This window comes from Pagrus pagrus (assembly GCF_965226575.1).
Source record: "Pagrus pagrus genome assembly, chromosome: 10".
In the NCBI taxonomy this organism is placed as follows: domain Eukaryota; kingdom Metazoa; phylum Chordata; class Actinopteri; order Spariformes; family Sparidae; genus Pagrus; species Pagrus pagrus.
Window position 1 is genome coordinate 32,185,904 of NC_140194.1, and position 24,176 is coordinate 32,210,079.

The 24,176-nt window shown below is 41.1% G+C and overlaps 1 protein-coding gene across 3 annotated transcripts in view; it reads right to left on the reverse strand.

The window, feature by feature from the left end:
* Window positions 1-3,243: 3,243 nt before the first annotated feature.
* The window catches only part of bcar1 (BCAR1 scaffold protein, Cas family member), a 94,402-nt gene continuing 73,469 nt past the window's right edge, over window positions 3,244-24,176 (reverse strand). For all 3 annotated transcript variants that reach the window (XM_084363707.1, XM_084363706.1, XM_084363708.1), the window contains 6 exons: window positions 18,639-18,788; window positions 13,848-13,943; window positions 12,604-12,990; window positions 10,242-11,123; window positions 7,711-7,797; window positions 3,244-4,831 (listed from right to left, as the gene is read on the reverse strand). In XM_084363707.1, coding sequence (XP_084219833.1) covers window positions 4,292-4,831; window positions 7,711-7,797; window positions 10,242-11,123; window positions 12,604-12,990; window positions 13,848-13,943; window positions 18,639-18,788 — 2,142 coding nt within the window. In that variant the 3' untranslated portion in view covers window positions 3,244-4,291. The remainder of the gene's footprint in view (window positions 4,832-7,710; window positions 7,798-10,241; window positions 11,124-12,603; window positions 12,991-13,847; window positions 13,944-18,638; window positions 18,789-24,176) is intronic.

The window sequence follows — 24,176 nt, forward strand, 5'->3', positions numbered from 1 at the left end:
ACAGGAATGCAAAATTCCTTCGCTACACTCCTAATTGACCTCCCTTCCTGCACCACTTCTGAGGCCCTCTCTAAGCCCTGTGCTGGCACTCCCCTCTTTGTGGTCCTAGCTCTGAAGTGGGGCATCCTGCAATAGGTATAGCACAAGAATATAACATAAACAAAAAGTCCATACAGGCTACACAACATAGCTAACACACACACACACACACACACACACACACACTGCATGCCTTTTTATTTCTTAACTCTGAAGTAGGCTGGGCTACACATCCCATTAAGGCTGTATCAACTGTACCCCTTCTACCACCTTGTCTATTACACCACATGCTAACTTATCCTTCTATCTTTCATGGTTAAAAAAATGTCCATTAATATAATACTGTTCAAGTATCACAAATATTACATTTTATTTTCATTTTCTTTGTTTGTGGTCTTATTATGACTTATAACATGTTATCGTTACGCTGCACAACTTAACAGCATGTGATGTAATAGAACTCTACCACCGGTACAGTTGAGACAGTGTGTCTCAACTGTACCCTGCTAACCACTTTGTGTATTTCTCTAGATTGTGCAGTGAGCTAACATGCTAGGATAGCATGAAGTATGTGAGATTTTAGGTCACAAAATAACGTTTGCAATGATTTAAGTTATGTCTGATGGTCACAAAAGGACAATAAGCTATTCATTGTCGAAGGGACACGGTAAAGTCAAATTCTTACCTCAGTAAAAAGACTTTTGCAGATATCTTTTGATTGGAGATGCTAACATTCCTCAAATTTTCCACCACCAAAGAGGATGCTAATATGCATGTGCTGAGTAAAAATGGCAGCTCAGCCTTGCAGCATGGGCAAGATATTAAGGGTGTTTCAACTGTACACATGTCTCAACTATACTCACTCCACCTACACATTAGTGTGCGTAATCTAAAAAGACGGTTAGCAAGGCTTCAGCTGTATCGGCGGTGCAATCTAAGTGAGCCTGATGTCGTCATTAACTACATAGCTGACCAGCTACGAGGTCCCGGGCGTCTCCATAATCTCAGGCCTATCACATCACAGTCATTATCTCGAGATCTCAAATTAATTATATCGTTATCTCGGGAAAACGGAGGAAATAAAATGTAGGAATGCATGGCCCTTTAGGGCTTCCGTAAGAAGCTGTGATTGATTGATTGATCAAAAAAAGAAATAAAAATGCAGTCTTGGTGATAATGGGCATAGATTGGACAGTACCATTGATAGGCTCAAGCATAATTTAAGACATGGTGTAATAATGACTATTATTGTATGTAATGATTATACTGCTCACTCACTGCATGGCAGCTGTGTTGCTGTGTGCAGCTCCTGCCTGCTCATTGGCTTTGATAATTATCGATAAATATGAGGACGTGATTTTCCTCTACCCCCGTTTAAAGAGCGAGAAACCGGGAGGGAGGGAGAGAAAAAAAACTGCCTCTCACCTGTTGTGTGTATTCTTTTCACGTCTTTTACTACTACATTAAAACTGTAGTGAAATGCGGGTACAGTATGATGTGGATATGACTGTCTACAGGTCGTTTTCAGGTCTATTTTTGCCGAGAACTGCGCACATGTGACGGTAACAATAGGTGAGACTCTAGATGAAGCGACGCAGCAGCCTTGCTTGAGACGTCGTGCATGAGAAGCGCGTCTCATGCGTCCAGTGTGGCCCGTCTAACCTGCTGACACGATGAAATGAAAAGCGAGTCAACACCAAGCTGCATCACTGCACATGCGTCCACTGTGTCCAGCCTGGGCTCTTAAAAGTCCTCCTCCCTACTTGTTCAGCTTCGGAGCTCTTTTAAGGGCTAAGATGCTGTATGAATAACTTCTTCACCACGGTCAACGCATTCACACGTCCTCAGGTGGCCGGCACAGTGCCTCAGCTGAAGAGGAGAAACGTCTCTTTACTCTCCCGTACTCAGACCCACTTTACCGCAGACAACATTCTGGTCACCACCTTGCAGTCTCCGGCCAACTCCATGCAAACCACCGACGCACCGCTCTAGAGGCTGGAAAATGCCACAGCCTCGTCCCCATCCTCAGCGCCATCACCGCTACGTAGGCCATACATTCAATACATGACCCACCTGTGAGGTAAAGATCAATATCCATCAAATTACGCTCAGCTTCACCACTTCCTCCAATATGATGACAGAAGAATGGAGTCTAACTGCCAAAGACTTTCACATTCTCTATTGAGCAGATGGCAATAAATTATTTTTTATCATTCATTCAACATGCGTCTCTCCTGATTAAACTACAACTTGTTTTGATCTCATTATGTTCATAACTCATGTTCAAAATGTGTAATGCAACACTTCCACTGAAAATCTGCATTCCCAAAGCACAAGCAGAGATTGCTCAAATTATGCCACTTGAGATAGCATTAATCAACACTTTAATAGGAGCAATGTGTTTTGTAAAATGGGGTGTTTATAGTGATGAACCCACTAAGACCTATCACCACACTCTGCAGGTCCCCTCAGCACGTGTGAGCATTTTTCAGCCCATTGGTTTCATTTAACCGCTCACAGTTTTACTCATTTGGTACAGTCTCAGAGCTCTCATCAGTGTTGTTTCCAGCAGCTGCAGAAGCAGGCAGCTGTTTTCAGTGCAAAATAACTGATAAACCCACTGTTCACTACCCGCTCAGAACCAAAAAGATAGAGACTAGCTGGTGAACACAGTGGAGCATTTAGCAGCTAAAGACTTACTGGACATCAGGTGGAAACAGACATAACTCCAAATGAATGTTATTGTTGATGTCTAACTAGCCATCTGTGTGCTAACACATTAGACAAAGGAACTTTATAAGGCCTAAATATGTCTAGTGTGTCGTTTTTAATGCTTGTTCTGGAGTTCCTCCACAACATCCCAATACTGTTGGAATCTATCTGGTCCATGTTTAATGTAAAACTGTTGCCACATCTAAATAATTTGGCCTCATTTTTATCCCATGATTTTGCGCTCTTTTGCTTTTCTTGCTGCAATATAAATTAAATTTGACAATATTCTGAAAGCAAAGTCAGTAGACTGATCGCCACTTACCATTGAGACTACAGGTACAGTATGTTGAAACAAACATTGGCATTGGGTTATGAAATTAGGGCAAAACACAGGGCAAGTGCCCTACACACCGTCTCTAGGTGATTATTTCATGATTCATTGACATTTAAAATAATTTCTGAATATTTAAAACAAACCACAATATAACAGTGTCAGAGAAAAGAGGAAAAGTAGATTTAATTTCATTTGTATTTTTTAACCTTTTACAACCTTTTCTCCAATACATGCCTGTTACAAAACAACCTACGTATAGTTTTCCAAAAAAGCAACTGAGATGGCACTGAGATCATTTTTAAAAACTGCAACTGGACAGTTATGTGGACATCTTGTGGCAGCATTGTTGCCTGCACTGGTGGACTAAAATTAATGTGGACAACTTATTGAGCCACAGGCGGAAACATACTGCTTCAACACAGAGGCAACGTGGCAAGGTGTATGGGTGTGTGCTCCAGTGTTTGTTTTTGGAAAGTGTGTCTTTGTCAGGGATGGAGAAGAGCATAGACGTACTATAACATACAGTCATACATATCATCTGGAATTTACACATCCATAACAATAATGATACAAGGATCAAGAATCAGAGCCATAATTATACTGGATAGCAATAATAATAACAATTATTGATATTGTCTAAAAACTACACTTTTGTTTTCATCTTTTCTTTCTTCTTTCAGAAAAAAGAACCATATATTTATATTTATATACTGGTAGGTCTTTTTTCTTTCTGGTTTTCTGACTAAATAGGTAACTTAAATATTTACAATGATTATTTTACAACCATTGGCCCAGCCCACTGAAGATAAATGTTCCTTTTAGCTTGTCTACCATAAAAAGCGCACAGAGGAATGGTGGAATGGTCCCAGTGAAAGGTGAGGTAGGGAGGGCGCAGAGGATGGATGTGAGGTCAGTGTACCCGTTCCCAGACAGGGTCCCAGACCCCCAGGATCCAGGGCCACCGAGGTTTCCCATGTAAATGTCAGGGGTGCAGGGAGTAAAGCCTCACCCTGTCAAGGCACACAGAGTCGCCGACCTCACACTGGAAGGGTGTACAGGGTTTCCTGCATCACTCTGTGCTCCAGGGGGTCCAGGTTCTCCTACCCCGTGCTGCAAGGGTGTCCAGGGCCATACACCTCTTGTTACACGGAGGGTTTACTGCCCCGTGTTCCTGGTACATCTCAGTTTGTGTCACCCTCAGCCCCACTACATCACCAGCAGCTGTCCCAGCACCATCCTGAACTGCTGCGTACACCCTGCCAGCTCCCTCACCCTCTCAGTCATTTCTCTGGCTGCTCCAGGGGAAGGATACTGAAGCGCTGCTGTCTTTGTACTGATCACGATGTCTTTGAGTTTTTCGCAGAGGGTGTTGCTGCTCTGGGCCACCCGGGCCCTCACCTCGGGACACTTGGCCTGGCGTGACAGCGTGTCACCAATGAACACCAGCTTGTGTGCACTGAGAATGACAAACTTGCTGTGCGCCACAAAGATCTTGGGTGGCTGGTTGGAGTTGATGGCAGTGAAGAAGGCGTCGATGGCATTGGTCACTGTAGTGACATTCTGCTCGCATTGCTCCTGGTAAAAGAGGAGGAGCTGCCGGTCGCCATGGCACAGTTTGGAGGAGGAGGAGGGTCCTCCAGAGCCGTTCTGGGCGAGCTGAGGGTGTTGTGGGGACGGGACCCAGCCTGTCATATCATTGTTGATTGGCCGGCTGACTTCTTGCTCTAGCCGCTCAAACTGTTTAATCTGGAGGAGAAGAGGAAGGACACAGTTAATACTTTATAATAATACTTTTAGAGCTGCAATCATCAACTAATTAGTCGATCGATAAATAATCTGCAATAAATCTGATTTAGTTATTGTTTTAAGTCATATATCAGGTGAACACTCTCTGGTTCCAGCCTCTCAAACCTCAGGATTTGCTGCTTGTCTCTGTTTCTGACTGTTTTTCAGACAAAACATGTAATTGAATCGGTTGAATCTTTCACCTTTTTTTTGGTGACATTTTATAAATTAAACTATTAATTGATTAATTAAATAAATAATCTCTATATGAAAAGATCCAGTGTGTATGATTTAGGGAGATTTAGGGGAAGAAATTAAATATAATAATATTCATAATAATGTCTTCATTAGTGTAGTGTACCTCAAACTAAGAGTGTTTTTGTTACTTTGGAATGAGCTTTTAATATCAACAAAAGGGAGAGACCACCATGTTGCACCGCCCTGTTTCTGCAGTAGCCCAGAATGGACAAATTACACACTGGCTCTACAGAGGGCCTCATGTGTTTTTGCATGTTTTTAGCTGGCACCATAGATGAGGGTGAGACGGAGGTTCCACTAAAGTCTACACACTGGACCTTTAATTCATGAAAATAAGAGTCTGGCGAGAACCTCTGATGGAGTAAACAGAGGTTGCAGAAATGACTTTCTCAGTAATATAATTAGCTTTTGGACCATCGGCAACTGAGTAACTGGGGTGAAACAAGATGTTGATATGAGTAAATGTGCGAAAGTGTAAAACTCTACAAGATGGTGGATAACCCCGAGGCCACAGCCTTCTTGCAGACGCCGCAGGCAGAACTACAAGCATCCACAGAAGCGTTGCTGGTGGAGATTAAAGCTGAGATTGCTGCTTCATACCAGTAAATTAAGACTGAAATAACGTGAAGGGACTAAAACAGATATTACAAATGATCTGCAGAGATGGTCTCACCTCCCTGTATCACTAGCGGGGCCAGTGAATATAATTAAGATGACTGTTCTTCCCAAATTTTTATTTTTATTTCAATGCATTCCATTATATCTTAGAAAATCCTTTATTTATCTGAAATGGTAAAACACCAAGGATAAGGAAAGTGTTTTTACAGAGACCTAAATCAACAGGTGGGATGTGTTTACCACTTTTCTTGCTTCACTACCGGTTGAGTAACTTACAGAATATCTCATATTGGACACAGAAACAATTCTCCTCTTGGATGAACATGGAAAGGGTCTGCTGCACTTCTTCTTCCTTACCAGCACTGCTCTGCTCAGCCTCATCTACGTAGTCACCTAACTCTATTGCTAATCCGGTGGTCTCCCGCTCTCTAAGGATCTGGATTCGGATAAGGAAAGTTTATGGCTGGCATTCCAGCTCCTTACAGGCCCCCATTATCATTCTTTTATACTGTTGTTTAACAACACTGTATTTGATGAATGGTATATTTGATGAATTTCTACCTTTTGAGCAACTTCAAAGGAAATATAATCTGCCTCATTCACAAGTAATTAACAAGCATGAAGCTTTGATAAACAAATTGACGCATTGTGTTCTCATGGCCCCGATCTTGATGGCTACACTTCTCTTGAATGATCCACTTGGGCATGTCACCTATATATAAAGCTGTCTCGGCTCTCATCTACTAGCACCATGCAACATCTGAGACTTACATGGCAGGAAGAACAAGAGGTTTGAGAAAGGCAGTGGGAGAAGGCACTGGACCTGACACATTCTTCATCTGTGTGTGCCAGACACGTTCTCCTAACATTTAAAGTGTCACACACACTACACTGGTCTAAACAAAAGCTTAACAGAATATTCCTGAATATTGATCCCTAATGCGAACATTGTAGGCTTGAACCAGCATCATTGACAACATGTTTTGTAAGTACTGTAAGTATTTTCCTTACTCAATCTAAGGTTTTAAATAGAAGTGTGGATTTAGACCCTCTAACAGCCATTTTTGGGGTAACAGATCCTAAGGTGGTTAAAACGAGGTCTGAGAGCGATGTGATAACTTTTGTTAGTCTGCTGGCACGCAGATTAATACTGCTTAACTGGAAAAAGGCGACGCCCCAAACTGCATGAGAGAAGTGATGATGCAATTTGATCTAAAAAATCTCATTAAAAGGACAAGAGGGTAAATTCTATATATGGCTGCCTTTTATAAATTACTTTAATCAGACTAGAAACTGATATATCAAGAGCTAGGAAAACTTCTTCACTGCTAGCCTTCCACTTACACTTTAATCATATTGATTATGCTTGTTGATACAAACAGAAGACAGAGTGACCCTCTGTAGTTACAACGGGCTCATATACAAGGGTTTTTAGGCATCCACACTGCTCTCTTTATTAAACTTATACACTTTTGTACTTTCTGTTTAAGTGCCATTTTCCCATTTTTTCTTTTTTCCTCAATTGTTGTTTTATTCTTTTTTTCAGTTGATAAGACTTTGTTTATACTGCTTTTATTGTTTATTGCAAATGTCAAATTTGGAATATTATACTTTGTACGGCCTTCAACTTTTAAAGTGGGGATTTGTATGTTCGATGGTTCAAAAGCAAAATAAAAAAGTGTACTTTAAAAAAAAAAAAGAGTGTTTATATTTAATCTAAAAGGGGTCAAACACAGTTATAAACCCATGAAAATCATGATCAAACTCCGGAGGTGTATGGAGCTTTATATGCCTCTTTTACAGTAGGATTTTTTTTCAAAGTTTTGAATAAGTCACAGAGAACTCATTTTTACTGCCATCTGTCTTAAACATAATCACACACACACACACACGCACACACACACACACACACACACACACACACACACACACACACACACACACACACACACACACACACTCACTTGTTGTTGTTCCAGTTGTGTCTTGTGTCTGATGATGTTGCCTTTCTCCAGCAGCTGTCTTTGGTTCTTCTCAAACTCTTCCTTCCCCTGACAGACCAACACACAGCCACACAATTGTTACACCACCTGTATTTACTTACATGATTTATTTTAAACACACTTTGTCTGAGGATCAGAAGTAAAATACAGCTGTCTCCCTCTAGTGGTGACAAATATAAACTGCAATTCTGATGGAACCATCTCCTCACATGCACTCACATACACCCCCACCTGACTGACTAGATGGTATGGAGCATCATTGTAGTTCAGGCAGGCAGTGTTATCACTACTAATTACTAAATAAATGTGTCAAAAATATGTGAAGTAAAGATGGACAAATGGACAAATTATTAATGTACTGTTTTCATTCAAAGTGTCATTCAATTTACTGAAGGCATGTGACTGTAGCATCAGAATGTACCGAAGGCATTTAAAAAATGCAAAACAAAACAAATTAAAACTGCAAGCAGTGATGAACTGGCCCTCGACCCACGTACGTCGGGCTGTGGTGCCGTCCGAGGGCACGCACCCTACCTAAATAGGAAACATGTCACCCAAAACACAACAGTGAAATTTGCAGTGACTTCCTGTGTCCAGTGGGTGGCCCTATGGATATGACACAGTATTGATGCATAGAAGGATTCAGGGCAAACCCCTCTCCATGTGTGACAAATTTGGTGTAGATAGGAAATTGTATGTTGGAAAAAAGAAAATGGCCGCATGCAATCCAAGATGGCCAACTTCCTGTTGGGGCGAGAAATTCCACAAAATTAATTCCTGTCTAAATTGATTTCGAGTATTGATGCATAGACGTATTCAGGGCAAACCCCTCTACATGTGTGAGCAATTTGGTGTAGATGGGAAATTGTATATTCAAGTTGTAAGGACATCCTGCTTTATGGCGAAGGATCGAGTTCTAATGAAAATGGCCGACTTCCTGTTGAACTGAGGGTTTCGGTGCCTGGAGGTATTTTGTGCGTCTGGTCATGATACATATGCATACCGAATTGCGTTCATGTATGAGCATGTAGGAGGCGGGGCTTCAAGTTAGAAATATTCCAGGGGGCGCTATAGAGCCATCTTTTCACTTAACACAGTATTGATGCATAGACATATTCAGGCCGAACCCCTCTACATGTGTGACCAATTTGGTGTAGATGGGAAATTGTATGTTGAAGTTATAAGGACTTCCTGCTTTATGGCGAAGGATTGAAATTGAGCGCACCGCCACGCCCACCGACGGAGGTGGCGAAAGCTTTTGATAACTTTTCATCTTCAAGGTCTGAAGATGATCCTGAGTAAATGTGATGTCTGTGGTGTTAAATCTGTAGGACGAGTTTGTTAAAGTACGAGGCAGGAAATGGGTTATAACGGCAGCGAAATCTCAACTTCGAATCAAAATGGCGGACTTCCTGTTGGACTGAGGGTATGGGTGTTGATTCTTGTTTTGTGCGTCTGGTCATGATACATATCCATATCGAATTTCGTTCATGTATGTGCATGTAGGCGGGGCGTCAAGATTAAGCGCCCTTTTCAAATTGTGGGGGCGCTGTGGTGCCATCTTTGCATTTAAAAGGCCCAGACCCATATCAGATATCAATGTTCCTGACTGGTGATGGATCTGCCAAATTTGGTGTTTGTAGGAGTTTGTCTGCACGTACCAAATGGGAAAAGGCATTAGGGGGTGCTACTGAGCTATTGTGCCGCACCTGAGGGCAGTTGTGGTATCAAATTAACGTACTCATGGGTTAGAAGCTATGTGCCAAATTTGGTGAGTCTGCGAACATCCTAAAGTCCTCTAAACAGTGTTGGCCTCGCCACACGCCATTCAAGATGGCCAACTTCCTGTTGCGGCAAAAATTCCAATAAAACAAATTTGTGGCTACGTGTGTGAATGTGTAAATGAGAGACATGAACTTAAAGCACTTTGTAGAAAGAGCTTTATAAAGTTCACTCCATGACTTCGACGTACGATTCACCGCTCAGTGAAGCGTCTATCTAGATATATATCTATGGCTAGTTCCCGCCTCCTCAGCACGAGCTGAACAATAAATCTAACACAGCAAGAGAGGCGGGACTTAAGGCAGAACAGCCAATCATCAGCCGGTCACACTGAACGCCAGTGTCATGTTTGAAGCAACAACAGGAGAGGGAGGGGGAGAGGAGGCATCCGCAGCGCAGACAGGAAGCAACCAGAGAAACTGAGCGACTGTAGTGAGGCGTTTGTGCAAAACTGCGGAAAAACTGCAGAAAAAGTGTGGGTGTTGAACCCTCTAACTGGGAAAAGTGTGGGTGTTAAAACACCCACATCCCCCACGGGTGCGACCCCCTGTCCTCAACACTTCTGTAGTACAAACCACAAGCATTAAGTGTGGATTTAATTCATTTTTATTCTAATATCATATTTGAGTTTCTACCTAACTTGTGAGTCAATGAAATATCCTCACAACAATATATATAAAACTTCTCTGTCTGTGTGTGTGTGTGTGTACCTGTAAATGTACATAGTCATAATCCTCCATCCAGCCTTCCTCTGTGGTCTCATACGGCCTGTCCACACCTTCCTCTTCCTCTGCAGCTGTAAACTTTGGTGGAGAAGGGAGGGGACGCGACTGAATGTTCACCTTCTCCCCTCCCTGATAGCTCCCACTTCCTGATCCTGTAATCTGACAGCTAATCTCCCCTGGGATTGGAGGAAGTGGCAGCTGCTGTTGCTGCCGGTTGGTCCGTTTAAAGAGCAGCGAGGCGTTACCATGGAGAAAGGAGGCAAGCTGTTTGGCGTCGTCTGGGATGCCTCGTGCCGTCATGATTAGTCGATCTAAGTCATCCCCTCCTGCCGGCGGTGCTGTGAGCGCTGTGTGTGACCAGGAAATGGCGTCTAAGCTTTGACTGTGTCGAATCAAACTCTGGAAGACCTCCTCCATCTTCCCCACCTGACGGCCCAGTTTGGTCTGCAGAGAACGGTCTGTGGCCTGGGCAGCATTCGCCACAGCACCCCGGGCAAATTCTAGGAAGTCTCGGACCGTGGCACGCACCCGGTCAGCAGCCTGATGAATGGCCAGCAGGTTCCCTTCCAGATGAGCAGGGCTTCTCCAATTACCTGTGATGAATGACATCATGAGGGAAACGCTGGACTCAACAGCTTGCTGAAGGCGAGACAGGCGCTCCATGGCCTGCTCCAGGTCCAAGATGAGGGGTTTCCCTGGAATAGGACCAGGAGCAGAAAGTGAGGAGGAAGAGGATGTATCGCGTACAGGGACCATGTCTAATGATGAAGCAGAGTGGTTGCTACGTGTGCTTCCTGTACTCGAGGCAGACAGCCGCTTGAAGGACATGGTCAGCTCCTCACTGGTGGACTGAGCGTCACGCACAACCTGGAAAAAGAGACATCATTACTTAGAGACTGTGGATTAAGGCAGTATGCACATAAGCAGAGCAGTTTTTCCTTATTTCCTGTTTTTGTGCTTTGCTAGAAGTAATATTTTCATCAGTAAATGATGATTTAAAACACGCCTATTCAACTACTTCCTCAAAAGGGCCAGATTTGAAAAAAACTGAAATGCCGGGGGCCGGGCTTTTACTTTCCCTATGTTTGACCTGTCAAGCTCAGAATTTAAAGGTGTTGAAATAAGGCACTTTTTTTTCTCTGCTTTGTTTATTAGTTTTCAAAATTGAAAAGAAAAACATATTTACAAAAGTACGTGAAAAAAGTTGTGAAGAAGTAGGTTGTCAGTTTGATTCTCCTAAATTCCCCCTGCAAAACAGCCAGCGTTAAAAATGTTTTATGAAATCAACAGAATATTTGTTTAGCAACAGACAGAACTAATACATGTGCTCATTAACCTCCCAACAAAATGATCAAAGGGCTGTAATTAGGTTTTTAAAGGGCTGCATTTGGGCCCATGGGCCGCCAGCTGAATAGGTCTGATTTGAAGTATTTGCTAATGACCTAATATTCACAACAAAAAAAGTCAAAATCTATAAAAAAGTAAGCATAATCCAAAAAACATGAAAGGCAAGCATGCTTTAAATTTCCATGTCAAGGAGGATGAAATCTGGCTGAGATCACAAGTGAAATTTGCATATTTTCTCCTTAAATTTTGACTTGACTTGGAAATTTGTGCAACCCATCAGGTTTTTGGATACGCTCACTGGATTTTTGTTTGTAGAACTCCACTGAGAATCCCATTGTTGAATCACAAATTCCTCTTGCAGTTCTATTGAAAGTAACTTTTATAAATGATTCCAATTGTTGTCAACAATTAAAAACTTCAGGACTAACTGAAAGATGGAAAGATGGAAAGATGGACGAATGAACATTTGTATAATGTCATAATGCTGGCAGCATGTTACCGGAAAACGGATTAGACTATTTAGACAAGAACTGGCAATTTTACTGCAGGGACAAAATACAAAAACAAGCTGGCCTGTACACCACCAGACATTCATAAAAGGTGAGCCAACTTGATTGTAACAACATTACACATGGTTCAAACACCGAGGAAGTACCACCTGATTTATCATTGTGTATTGTGTTACCACAGAGCAGAGTGACGAGTGACAACCTTTACAGCTATGACAGTGCCTCTTCCTCTAAAGTCATTAAAGAGGAGAAACAAAACCTGTAACCATGGTAACTGTACACATGTTGACAGCTGGAGGCTCAGAACACTTGAACATCATAGTAAAAGTTTATTCACATAAACCAGACTAAAATGACTTGACTCAAACAAGACCTGTCTCTACACTGGATGCACAGAGACTTAACTGATATGAATCTTCAGATCTCAGTCTCGGTTTAAAGCGAGCAAACATCTTTCCCAGAAAGCGGGACTGCCCCTTACACTCTCCTACCTGTGGTGGGACATCATAGACGTAGTGGTCTCTCCTCTCTCCTCCTTTTTCCTCTCGTTCCCGAGGGAAGTCGTAGACATCCTGGGTGGGGTGACCTCCAGTCCGCAGGCTGGCCGGGATGTCATAGATCTCCTGGGGGGCCTGACTGGTTCCACTTCTGTCTCCATGGTAATGCTTGTCAGTTTGGATGGAGGGTGGGATGTCATACACATCCTCTGGAATCGGCGGCTCATCGTCGTCGTTGAGATTGTTGGGAAGGTACTGGCCAAGAGGGACGGGGACTTGTGGCTTGAGTTTGGCAAAGTGGGGTGGTACATCGTAGGTCTCCTCTCTGATTGGCTGAGCATCAGGGACATCTTTACTGACAGACGGAGGGAAGTCATAGACCTGTAGAGAGAGAGGGTGAGAAGCATTTATTTGATTGTTCATTGAATTGTTTTGTTTGTACTGTATGCATCTATTAAAGTGCCTTACAGCACAGTCACAGGGCCTCTTTCTGCAGCCTTTGCCTGACAGATCAACACACTTACAGTGTCTGAAGGAATTTTAGGCTATTGTTCATTGATGGCTGTGTCTTTGCTGTCATTTATACCTGAACAGTCTTATCCACAACATTATACTGGGTTAATTCTGTAATTTCACAGACTCTATTCCAATTATTTGATTGATTCAAAACCAACAGGTTGTTTCACCTGCCTCTTATCAGCTACTCACTATAATCGAAACCTCTACAGACATCAACAGGTCAAAGTTTCAAATTGTCCAATATTTTGGTTAATGACTAACCCAACATGCCCATCAGTCTTAGCTGTTCTTTTTGATTAAAGTAAATGTTAGCATGCTAATTAAGATAATTAAGATTGTAACAACGTTAGACATCACACCTGTTTAACTGATACAGAGCAGTGAGCATATTTCTATGATGATATTTTGGGACTGCTCCGTACTGTATTAGTTGAATAAGAGCACTTATGAGTCAGTTACTATCATTAACACATTTGATCCCGCTTTTATGTTTCATTTAGCCTTTGTGCAATTGTCTTGATTTTTGCTTTTGCATTTAAGTATTTTTGAACACTTCTACAACGGCACCATACATATAGGACTATATATATTGTTCTGTTCTTGTCTGATATGTTGCATTTACAGATATACATTCTATAAAAAACATTCACCATAAACAAAACCAAATTAACTAAAGGTGGTAAGACTGACCAAACATATACAGTACATAATTTACTTACTGTCTGCTGGGTGTTCTTGTCTGTACTTGCTGGGGTGTCATATATATCTTGACCACTAGATGGCCCCTTCACCACCATGGGAGGGGTGTCATACACCTGAACACAGAGAAAAAGAATAACTTAAATGACTTGTTGTTACATCACACTGGACACACACACACACACACACACACACACACACACACACACACACACACACACACACACACACACAAACACTATCAGTGCAATGACTGCTGTAACAGAGAGAATACAGCAGTCATTAGAGAAGGCCCATACCTCACACTAGTATCATATTCAATCAGTGGTTGTTATGAGGTCCACCTGTCTGAAGGCAACAGCCAGCTCCTCCAACACACAGAGAGAGAGAGAGAGAGAGAGAGAAAGAGAAAGAGAGAGAGCCTTTGTCTAGAGGAAGGGAAAGAGGAAAGGGTTGAAAAGGAAAGCACCACAGTGAGGATGAAGAGGTAAATAGCAGAGGGCGACAAAAAAGAAGAAAAGGAGGAAAGGATGAGAAACAAGGTGTGCAGAAGGACAGAAGGATAGAGGGAGGAGGGAAAAGGCAGGGAAAGAAAAAGAAAGGCAGAGGGGTTAGATTGAAAAAAGGTAGCAGGGAGAAGGAAAAGGAGAGAAGGAGGACAGAAGCAGGAATAAATATGAAAGGGTATGAAACGAAGGCAGGGAGGGAAGACAAGGGGAAAAGGAGAGGTGGAGAAACAGCAGAAAATAGCAGAGGAAACAGGAGGTAAAGTGAGGGCAACAGGCCGTCCCAGGACTTTGAACCAGTGTGGTTTTGGTCACATGACCATCTCTTTCTAGATAGTAAGCTTATTGAGGAAATGTACAGCCATTAACACTCACTCCCTCAATCCTCCAGTAAACGGCTGCCATTGTTATGGTTGAATGAGCTTATTTGGGACATGTATGAAGTGTTTTGGTGGATTGAGTTAGTTTTAGAGGTGAGATTAATTGCTTGGTCAAGATGCACGTTGGTAATGATGACTGTATGAAGAACTTTGAAAAAGTGGTTTCAGTATTGACTGATGCTGGTTAGCAGTTGAATAAAACTGTAAACTGTCTGTATGTACCATTACTTTCATTACATCTCTCTCTCCTAAACATATCATTTGTAACTGTGATAATACCAGTAAATCTAATTAGAATGTGAAACAAAGAGTGAGTTTAGTTATCTATCTTTTTATTTATTTAAGAAGATTTGTTCAGTTAATCTATCCATCTACAGTATTTACCACCTTCCTCAGTTTGTATTTCAAGAAATGTATACAGATCACAAAATAGTTCTCCTGTTCCAGTCAGTGCTGACGTTCCAGTGTAAAAATTTCATAGACATTAGAAGACGTCTGCTGTCACACTCTCTATAGACATACAGCCAGTGTGATGCACGGTGCAATGAAATAATGCACTGCGCCCCACAGCTGTAGCATGATGTGACTGTGTGGGTGTGTGTGTGTGTGTGTGTAAGAGAGAGGGAGGGAGACAGATAGACAGACAGACAGACAGACAGACAGACAGATAGATAGATAGATAGATAGATAGATAGATAGATAGATAGATAGAGAGATTACTTGGTATGGTCAGAGCTATCTACCATGTCTCCCACACAGCAGACATTTTGATGAAGTGCAGTGTGATGCAGTGCGTTCATTCTTCACCTTTCAGATTGCCGACTTCAAAAAAGCCCAGCAGCTACATTTTCACATCTTCTCCCTGCTCTTCTTCATCTTCCCATCCATCATTTTTCTTATTATTCATCGTCATCCTGTTTTTCTTGTGTTTCCCCAACATATATTTTGGAGAGGCACCCCTCCCCCCACCCAGTATTTAAATCTGCTCAAACTGTCTCCACCCAATATTTTCATATCAAAAAAAATAAATAAATAAAAAAATCATAATCAAACTTAACAAATTGCCATTATTATTACTAATGGCTATAGTACTATGGTGACTAGTGTGGTTTATCCAAGTGGTGTTACCGTACCTCAGCAGGAGCCATTGCTGAACTGCAGTGGGTAGGTACAATCACTGTTAACACTGCTGTCTCTCTATTTTATTACTTTCAATGTTTTAAAGGTCCAGTGTGAAGGATTTAGGATCTATTGGGAGAAATCAAAGGTAATATTCTTAATTAGATTTTTATTTGTTTATGATTGTCAATTATTATTGTAATACTGTACCAAGAATAACACCTCACTTTAGCCAGGACATGCAAGAAAATGTAACCTTCATACATTATGTTGTGCTGGAACTGTACTTTTGGAAATAAATGATCATTTTCTATAAAATGTCAGTAATTGCATTGAGTAGAAATTTATTCTTGCTGATTTGTGAGGGCTCATCAAACAATCATCACTAATGTTAGCTATCATAACTAAGTTCATTGGAAAGGTCATCAGCCACACAATCATTCAGCAACCAACAATGGTGCTCACAGGCGCTTCCAACTGTATGTCTTTATTATGTTATATTTTGTCAGAAAGCCGCCATGAAGTCTGAGTAATGTCAAGCAGTGCATCACACCAGGGCCCAGAAGTTGTCAAGGGCCTGTTTCCCTGTGACTGAGAAATGTAGAGCTTAGCTCCTTTAAACTTTTCCATTCAGTCTCTATGGTACTTCTTATATCTAAGGATGTAGTATGATTTTGCCCACAAGCGGGATGTTGGTGGCAATGGTTCCCCCTTTTGGATAAAAGTGAGGAGACCCTGTTGTCACATTTGAGCGACGGAGTGCAGCAGCATATGGAGTACGAAGGAAAGTCTGTATCTAATTCTACAGCATTTTGTCAGCTCTGTGGTCTAAATGCTAAAAAAAAAAGTTGGGAAAAAAAACAAAAAAACCAGCACATTTGGTCTCACTCATTGTTGACTCTATGGCTACGACCATGTATTTATCCTTCTTTACTCCTTTCTGTGCTCATATTGCTCCTCCTCTTCCTCCTCCTACAGCTCATTTTCCCCTGTTCTTCACCCTTCTGCTACTCCAGCTTCTGTTTTGCTGTGGTTGTATGTGAGTGACCTTTCTCTCTTGGCTTGTCAGCATCAACATTCTCTTGACCGTGTTCACAAAGTGGCAGCTTATTAAGCCGAAAACATTGCGAACAGTATGTGTGGAATTACAAAGGAATAAATGATTATGTATGTGGGATAAAGGCACACGCACACACACACACACACACACACACACACACACACACACACACACACACACACACACACAGGCACACACATGCACACACATGCACACACGTGTACACGAGGTATACACACACAGCCTAATATTTAGAGAGGGAGAGATTGAACTTTACATTGCATCAAATATGAATATTCTGCAGACAGACAGAATACTTGTTGCCCGACAATACCTGTGTGAGTCTGCGTTCTACACTACACTTTATTTAATACTGTTGTAAAGCATAACTTATTCTCATCAAAACAGTACACAAAGCTCTTTGAAGAACATACAAATAAATACGCAAATACATAAATATACAAAATACAAATGCTAAACTTAAACGTATTTATTTCAAATAACGTAGAGCAAGAATTCCTTTTGAAAACTTAAAAAAAATAATAATTATTTATCAAATTGCTGTAATACCATAAGTATTGTTGTAGTATATGTAGTGTCAAGTTGAATTTTACACTACAACAATTCTTACATTAATCCAGGACCAATGAATGACTACCCACTGCATCAGTTTAGGTTTTCTGTGCCATATACAACAACGTTTGTCTTTTTATTCACATACCAAACATTTTTACAGTGATTTTAATATTTATTGTCTGTATTATTATCTGACTGAGCTGGCGATCCATTGTTTTGCACTATGCATCTATGCACAACATCTTGGGTTTAAAAGCCAAGCATTTAGATAAGCATGTTGGTTTGTTGCATAAGATATTTGCATATTGAAACACTGTTGTGAAAACTGAGCCAAAGCAATCATGAAATACAGTGAAAGCAAAATTAAGACAACTTTAAAATTAAGACAACTAGTGCTCTGCTCGTTAAAAACAACTGCTCACAGACTCATCAGGGCCTGCCCGGATTACATCAAACGTGTTTGATATTTAAACTCTAAAATCTGGATAATTCCATTGGTACTTTCCAAGCAGGACCACAACAACCAATAGGTAGTTAGTTTAACCTTCTGCTCTTGCTTTTTCCTCAGCGTAACGCGTTACTATCACAAGTTGTTGCACCACACTAATCCCCATTTTGTTTACTTCCCCTAATGACACCGCGTGAAAGGTCTGCAGAGCCATGAAGCCGGAATTCTGAAGCCCCGCCCCCACTGTTGCACAGAGTGGTGTTCGCTGTTTATTCAAAATGTACAAATATCGAAAATTGGACCCAATTCAACACTGTACTTCCTTGGGTCCTTAGCAACAAACCTGCCAAGTGACGTAGATTAGATGAAAAGTGCTCCAGATATGTAAATAACATACAGAAAGGCAGAGATTCTTTGCTTTATAGTTTGATATCTCTATGCAAACCATTCTTCTTCAATCAGGTCTTTATGTGGCACTAATACATCATACAATAGATATGTGTTTATCAAACGGAATCCTATCCATCCTGTCAGATACATGGACTGGAGCGCATCCACTCCAGAAGAATCACTCATATAGTCTCTCTCTGCGCGCGCACACACACACACACACACACACACACACACACACACACACACACACACACACACACACACACACACACACACACACACACACACACACACACACACACACACACACACACACAAAGCAGTCTGACCTGTGTGTTGTATTGCTGGCGAGTGGGTGGCACGTCGTATATGTCCTGCTGGGTCGGAGGCTGGTGTCTGGGTGGGACGTCATACTCGTCCTGCCCTGGTTTCACTGAGTCGTACACATACACCTGTCCAACCCTAGTAGGAACTACCACCTGCACACATAAACACAGAGAAGAGAGGCAGGTAAAAGTCAAGAATAACACAAAGATATACTGTATTATAGCACCACAAACATCAGTATGAAGGGAAGAGAATGGGTATCGGCTCAGAAATATTTGCTTATCATATGAACAGAAAAAGAAAAGCTTTACATTTATTAACAGAAAAACATTACACCAAAACCTAGATTGAACCCCTTATCTTAAATCTTAAAAGGTCCCTTTCTCTAAAAGTCATGAAGCCTGTGTTTTAATGACTATGGAAACCCACAAGGGTCACAATGCACCACCCTGTCATGGCAGGCTAAAATTAAAAGGCTTCTTAACCTCTGAATTAAAATGTAGTGCTTCTTCACACTACATGAACAGAGACTTAAGGTTGTTCAGTCTCATCAAAAAAATTAGCTGCTGACACACAGACACACACAAGCAATAAAAACAGAACAGGGGTCCTGTCATAGTTGTCGTGGGAACCAGGCTGCCCTATTGTGTGCCTGTTTAAACTCGCATTATATGGTTTGAGTGCAGAGTCAACTAGCTGGCCTGGGAAAACACAACAGCTGTGGTACACAACATACACACTACAAAAGTAGCACAGCTAGCTCTCTTTGTATCCTTTCATCATTCTGTCAAAGACAATATTTACATCCAAGCCAAATCTAAAAGCGTTAGTGTCCCCCCCCATTTCATATATGTGAAAACACAACATAAACTAGCTCACAGGATACTATCAGTTCTGTGGCAATTGTCGATGCTGTGTACTAGAACAAAAGCCAAGCCTATAGGTGCAAAAAGTCCTTAACAAATGTCATCATATGAGCAACATAAATGTAAACATATAACTAATTCAATAGAACAATTTATAATAAAATACTGTTATTACAATATACTGTGTACCTGCAGATAGTCATCATCAGTATCAGACCTAACATCCCATATCAGTCTGTCTATGTTTGTAATTCAAATCATTGTTTAATCCCTCTCAGCTCTAGCCCTGATTAATGGAAAGTCTCTGAATATTTGTTCAGCTCACCAGCTGTCAGAGGTACGCTGTGTGAGAGACACACAGAGATAAATGATAAAACCATCCATTCGACAACCTGTCTGTACTAATCAGCCTCCGTCTCCTCCCTTTCCCTCTGCCTTCAACTCGCCTGCCTAATAACATGTTCTCTCTATTCTTACAGCAGGAGCCGAAATTAGAACAAAAACATGTCTTCTTCAGGAAGAATTCTACCTCCAGATGTAAGAAGAACAGATTCCTAAAAAGATGAGGAATCATCTTTATTTCACTCTCCTGTCACACACACACACACACACACACACACACACACACACAGACACACACACACACACCTATCTTCATTGTCATTGCTTTCAACAGTTTTGATCACACTTTGCTAAGAGCCAGATGTGTCCTGCAGAGAGACACACACACATACACACACCATCCCCAGCCCTGTGTCAGATAACCCATGTTATTGATCACCTGTCTGCGTCCACCCCAGAGAATAGACACACTTAACACAAAATGATCTGTTTGTGCATGTGTGTGTGTGTGTGTGTGTGTGTAAAAGTTCTAGTTCTAGTTAGTAATAGCCTGCTGAGGCTTTTTAATCCCTTTAGGAGGTCTCATTGGAGAAAAATGTTTTAACTGCTTGTCTTGTCGGGGAGTGTCAAATATTAGAAAAACATTATCTTCCTAATAAAGAAAGAATTCTGAAACTCATGGCGGTGTCTTATTCTATTATTATTCTATTATTATTATTCTATTATTATTGTTCTATCTCAAGCAAAGCTTTGATTAGCTGGAGGCATTAATGATGTTGTGGCGGCTTGAACACTTTTCTTCCCAGTTATTGTCCCAGGACAGGTTAATTTTGTGGCTGAAAATTTTGACTATGAGTATCCATCAAAAAACCTTTTATTTCATGACTCAATAGTTACCGCAATGTAAATGGGTTAGGGTTAAAAAATATTGACAAGGATATTGACAAGTAAAGCACTTGGCCACCTCAAAGCGTGTCCTGTGCCCATACAAATAACAGCTTTCAATGTAACTTGTGAACAAGATAAAATTGTCAGAGCCACTACTAAATCCAGCTCGCTTAAAAAGCCAACTACTGCTGCTGAGCTGCTGCTGGCAGCCTCATCTTCACCAGCAGCCTGTCAGGTGTGAAGAAAGAGGAGAGACATGCTGTGGACACATTTCTCTTATATTCTGAACCGAAAGAAAGAATGTATCATTCCCAATGAGGATGGAGTGCCTTGTTTTCTCAAGATGGGCAGAAAATAAACAAATAAGAAACAACGCGCTCACCTCCCGTATATAGCTTCAGTACAGGGTGCTGAATCCCTCTTGTAGTGAATAAACAGAAGAAAAATAAAGGACAGCAATCTCATTAAACTGTTTATTCTTGCCACACGGATGTTTCGGGCAGGACGCCCTTCTTCAGTGTGCATTCAGTCAAAATCACAGTGAAACTGCACAGGTGTGCTAATTATAGGTTAGCCAAAACTGCACAACCCCAATAGGAGGAGCTGTATCCTTTTGAAGGAGAGCAAAGGACCACGCAGGGTCTCAAACAAACAAAACAAAATCTCACAACAGAATAGCGTTAGTTGGCCAAGACACGTGCGTTCACATGTGTCCTGGTGGACATTCTACACCAGGAAATGTCTCCAGCGAAAAAGTGCATCATAGAAGACTGCGATAAAAAAGTGGAGACATACAAACGGGAATGGAACAACACAAAATGGCCAAATATCGTCGGGATGCTCTGGACTACAGGTATAACAGAGCATATCCATAGCTATCAGGCAGGGCCATGAAGAAACCAAGGCACCCAAGGTCTACTGCAACACCAGCCTCCATCAGCAAGTCATCAGAGAGCCTCAGCACTGACACCGAGTCTTCTAATCAGTATTTTTTACGATTAAGTGCTGTCCTTTATTTTTCTCTTATTTATCTTTTGTTTATTCAGAAAATAAACAACCCATGAAAAAAACACCTGACATCATCCTATAATGTCTGCAAAGGTAAATATCAAATATATATGTTGATTGATTTGACTATATATATCGTAATTTCATTTTAGGAATACATTTATTGTTAGTATGGCTCAAAGTTCTTTGTAGATTTAGTTTTTTCTCCTATTTCTATCATTCAATGTACAGTATACAAACATACGTTTGTAACCAGTATCTGACAGCTATGTTGAATACAGTGTCATGGCATTGATTCTTAAGCTCTGACAAGCTGAATACACAATACAACCCTCCCATCACTCAACGCCTCGTTTCTTATGTCTCATCACAAAACTCTAGCCTGAGGATGGCTGTATACTTTCAGATTTAGTGACCTACATACTCACCAAAGAAAAATCTCTGTGTGTCGTGTTCTCAGAATAAATCAGTGGCCTCATAAAAAGCTGCAGCTTCTCTGACCTACCAGCAAGAAAATGCCTTCACACACAGGATTCAGTGAAGGAGAATTCCTCTCTATGAACACATGCACACACACGCTATTACAGATGGCTATGTGTGGCACAAGCTGGGATGTTCACTCTTTTGTTCCGTGTGTATGATGACGTCAAGCACAAGTCATTGTTCAACAGATGACCTTTACCCCAAGCAATATCCATACCTCCTTCCCAGCAGCACCCTCTTCCTCTCCTTTTCTTTCTCTCTTTTCCTCTGCTTTCTGGAGGACAGATAAAGAGACACCTGATGCAGTCTTTGGTCCAGAAACAGAAAGTAGGATAAATATTCTCTGTAGTATATGCTGGTAAATACAGGACATTCTCAAATGAAGCCCAATCTTCCAGCTACAAAATGACCACTGCAACCACACAGGGAGAGAAATAGACTTTCTATACATGAAGTTGCAACGGAGAAAAATAAATCCTTAAAGCACAGATGTGAAGTTCAAAAAGAAAAAAAGGATAAATAGAGAGAGGCCTAATTACAGTAGGATGGTTTGGTGTTTTTTCTGAACTGAGGGACATGGCTGCCTCAGATCCTAATCCTATACTGTGCTCTCACTCTGCTTTGTTTCTGCCTGTTTTAGTGGAGAGGCTTTACTAATGATAGGGTATGTATATAGGAAAACTGTTTCATTTCTCAAGGGCTAGAAGAGATTTTGTACTACTCATATACTTACATTTTGTAAGTGTGAACAAGTTTATTTTTCGTTTAGCCTACTGATAGGGTAGACTTACTTTGAAAGATATTTTGCCTGTGTTTTTTTTATTTGAAGAGTGACCAAAATTGTATGTACTCCAAAAATGAAAGATTTGGTATAACATACTATTAAAAAGATAGATATACAGTGGGGTTTAAAAGTGTGAGACCTTGAAAATCTTTTATATGTTCATGCAAACCTGGAAATAATCAGTTTGCAGATTCAGAAACACTTAAAAACACAGTTATGTTAGTATAATAAAGGAGATGTATCTAAGATCCTGCTCTGTTTCTAGGTCAGCAACAAATGTATGCAAATTTGTGGTTGGATTAACTTAACACCTTTATAGGCCTGACTTCTTTTACTTATATCCCTTCAATTGAAGCATGTAATGACACTCAGGTGGATTTGGCTTACTCATCAGTGGCTTGTTCACTTGCAGCCTGTGTCACCTGTTAGAAATATGGCAGCCTCAAATTTCGAGCAGATCATTGCTTACTAAGTAGCATTGCGATAGTGGCAAACATGGCATCAGAACTAAGCAAAGTGTCAGAAGTCCAATTGTTATTCTAAACAAAGACAGGCTTTTTCAGCATCAAGTCATGGTTAGACTAAAGGTGTCTACAGTGGCAGTGCATGGGACTTTGAAACACTACAGAAACTGGATCATTTGGATCTACAAATCTCTTTGTGGCCTTCACAAAGTCCTGACTTGAACCCCATCAGAACATGTGGACTGTGCAGAAGAAATAGGTCTGTGCCAGGAAGCCAACAAACAAACGCTCAAGAGGAGTGGTTAAACTTTCAGCCAGAGGACTGCCAGAGGCTTGTGGATGGCTATCAAAAGCACCTAACTGAGGTGAAAATGGCTGAATATAACCAAATATTAGAATAACTGTGTGTATATTTTTGATCCAGTAGATTTGGTCACATTTTCAGAAGACCTATAATAAATTCATTATTGAAACAAACTCCATGAATGTTTTTGTGACAAAGTAGTTTGTGTTCCTCTCATTCCAACACAGAAAAATAAGAGCTGTAGAAATCATTGGAGCTGAAGACTGCCATGATATACATGTTCTTTACAACATCTGACCACAACTGTATGTGTATAGTACATGATATAAATATGCATATATGCATACATGTATACAGCCATGTATGCATTTATAAGCTGTATGTATGCACATATACAGTGT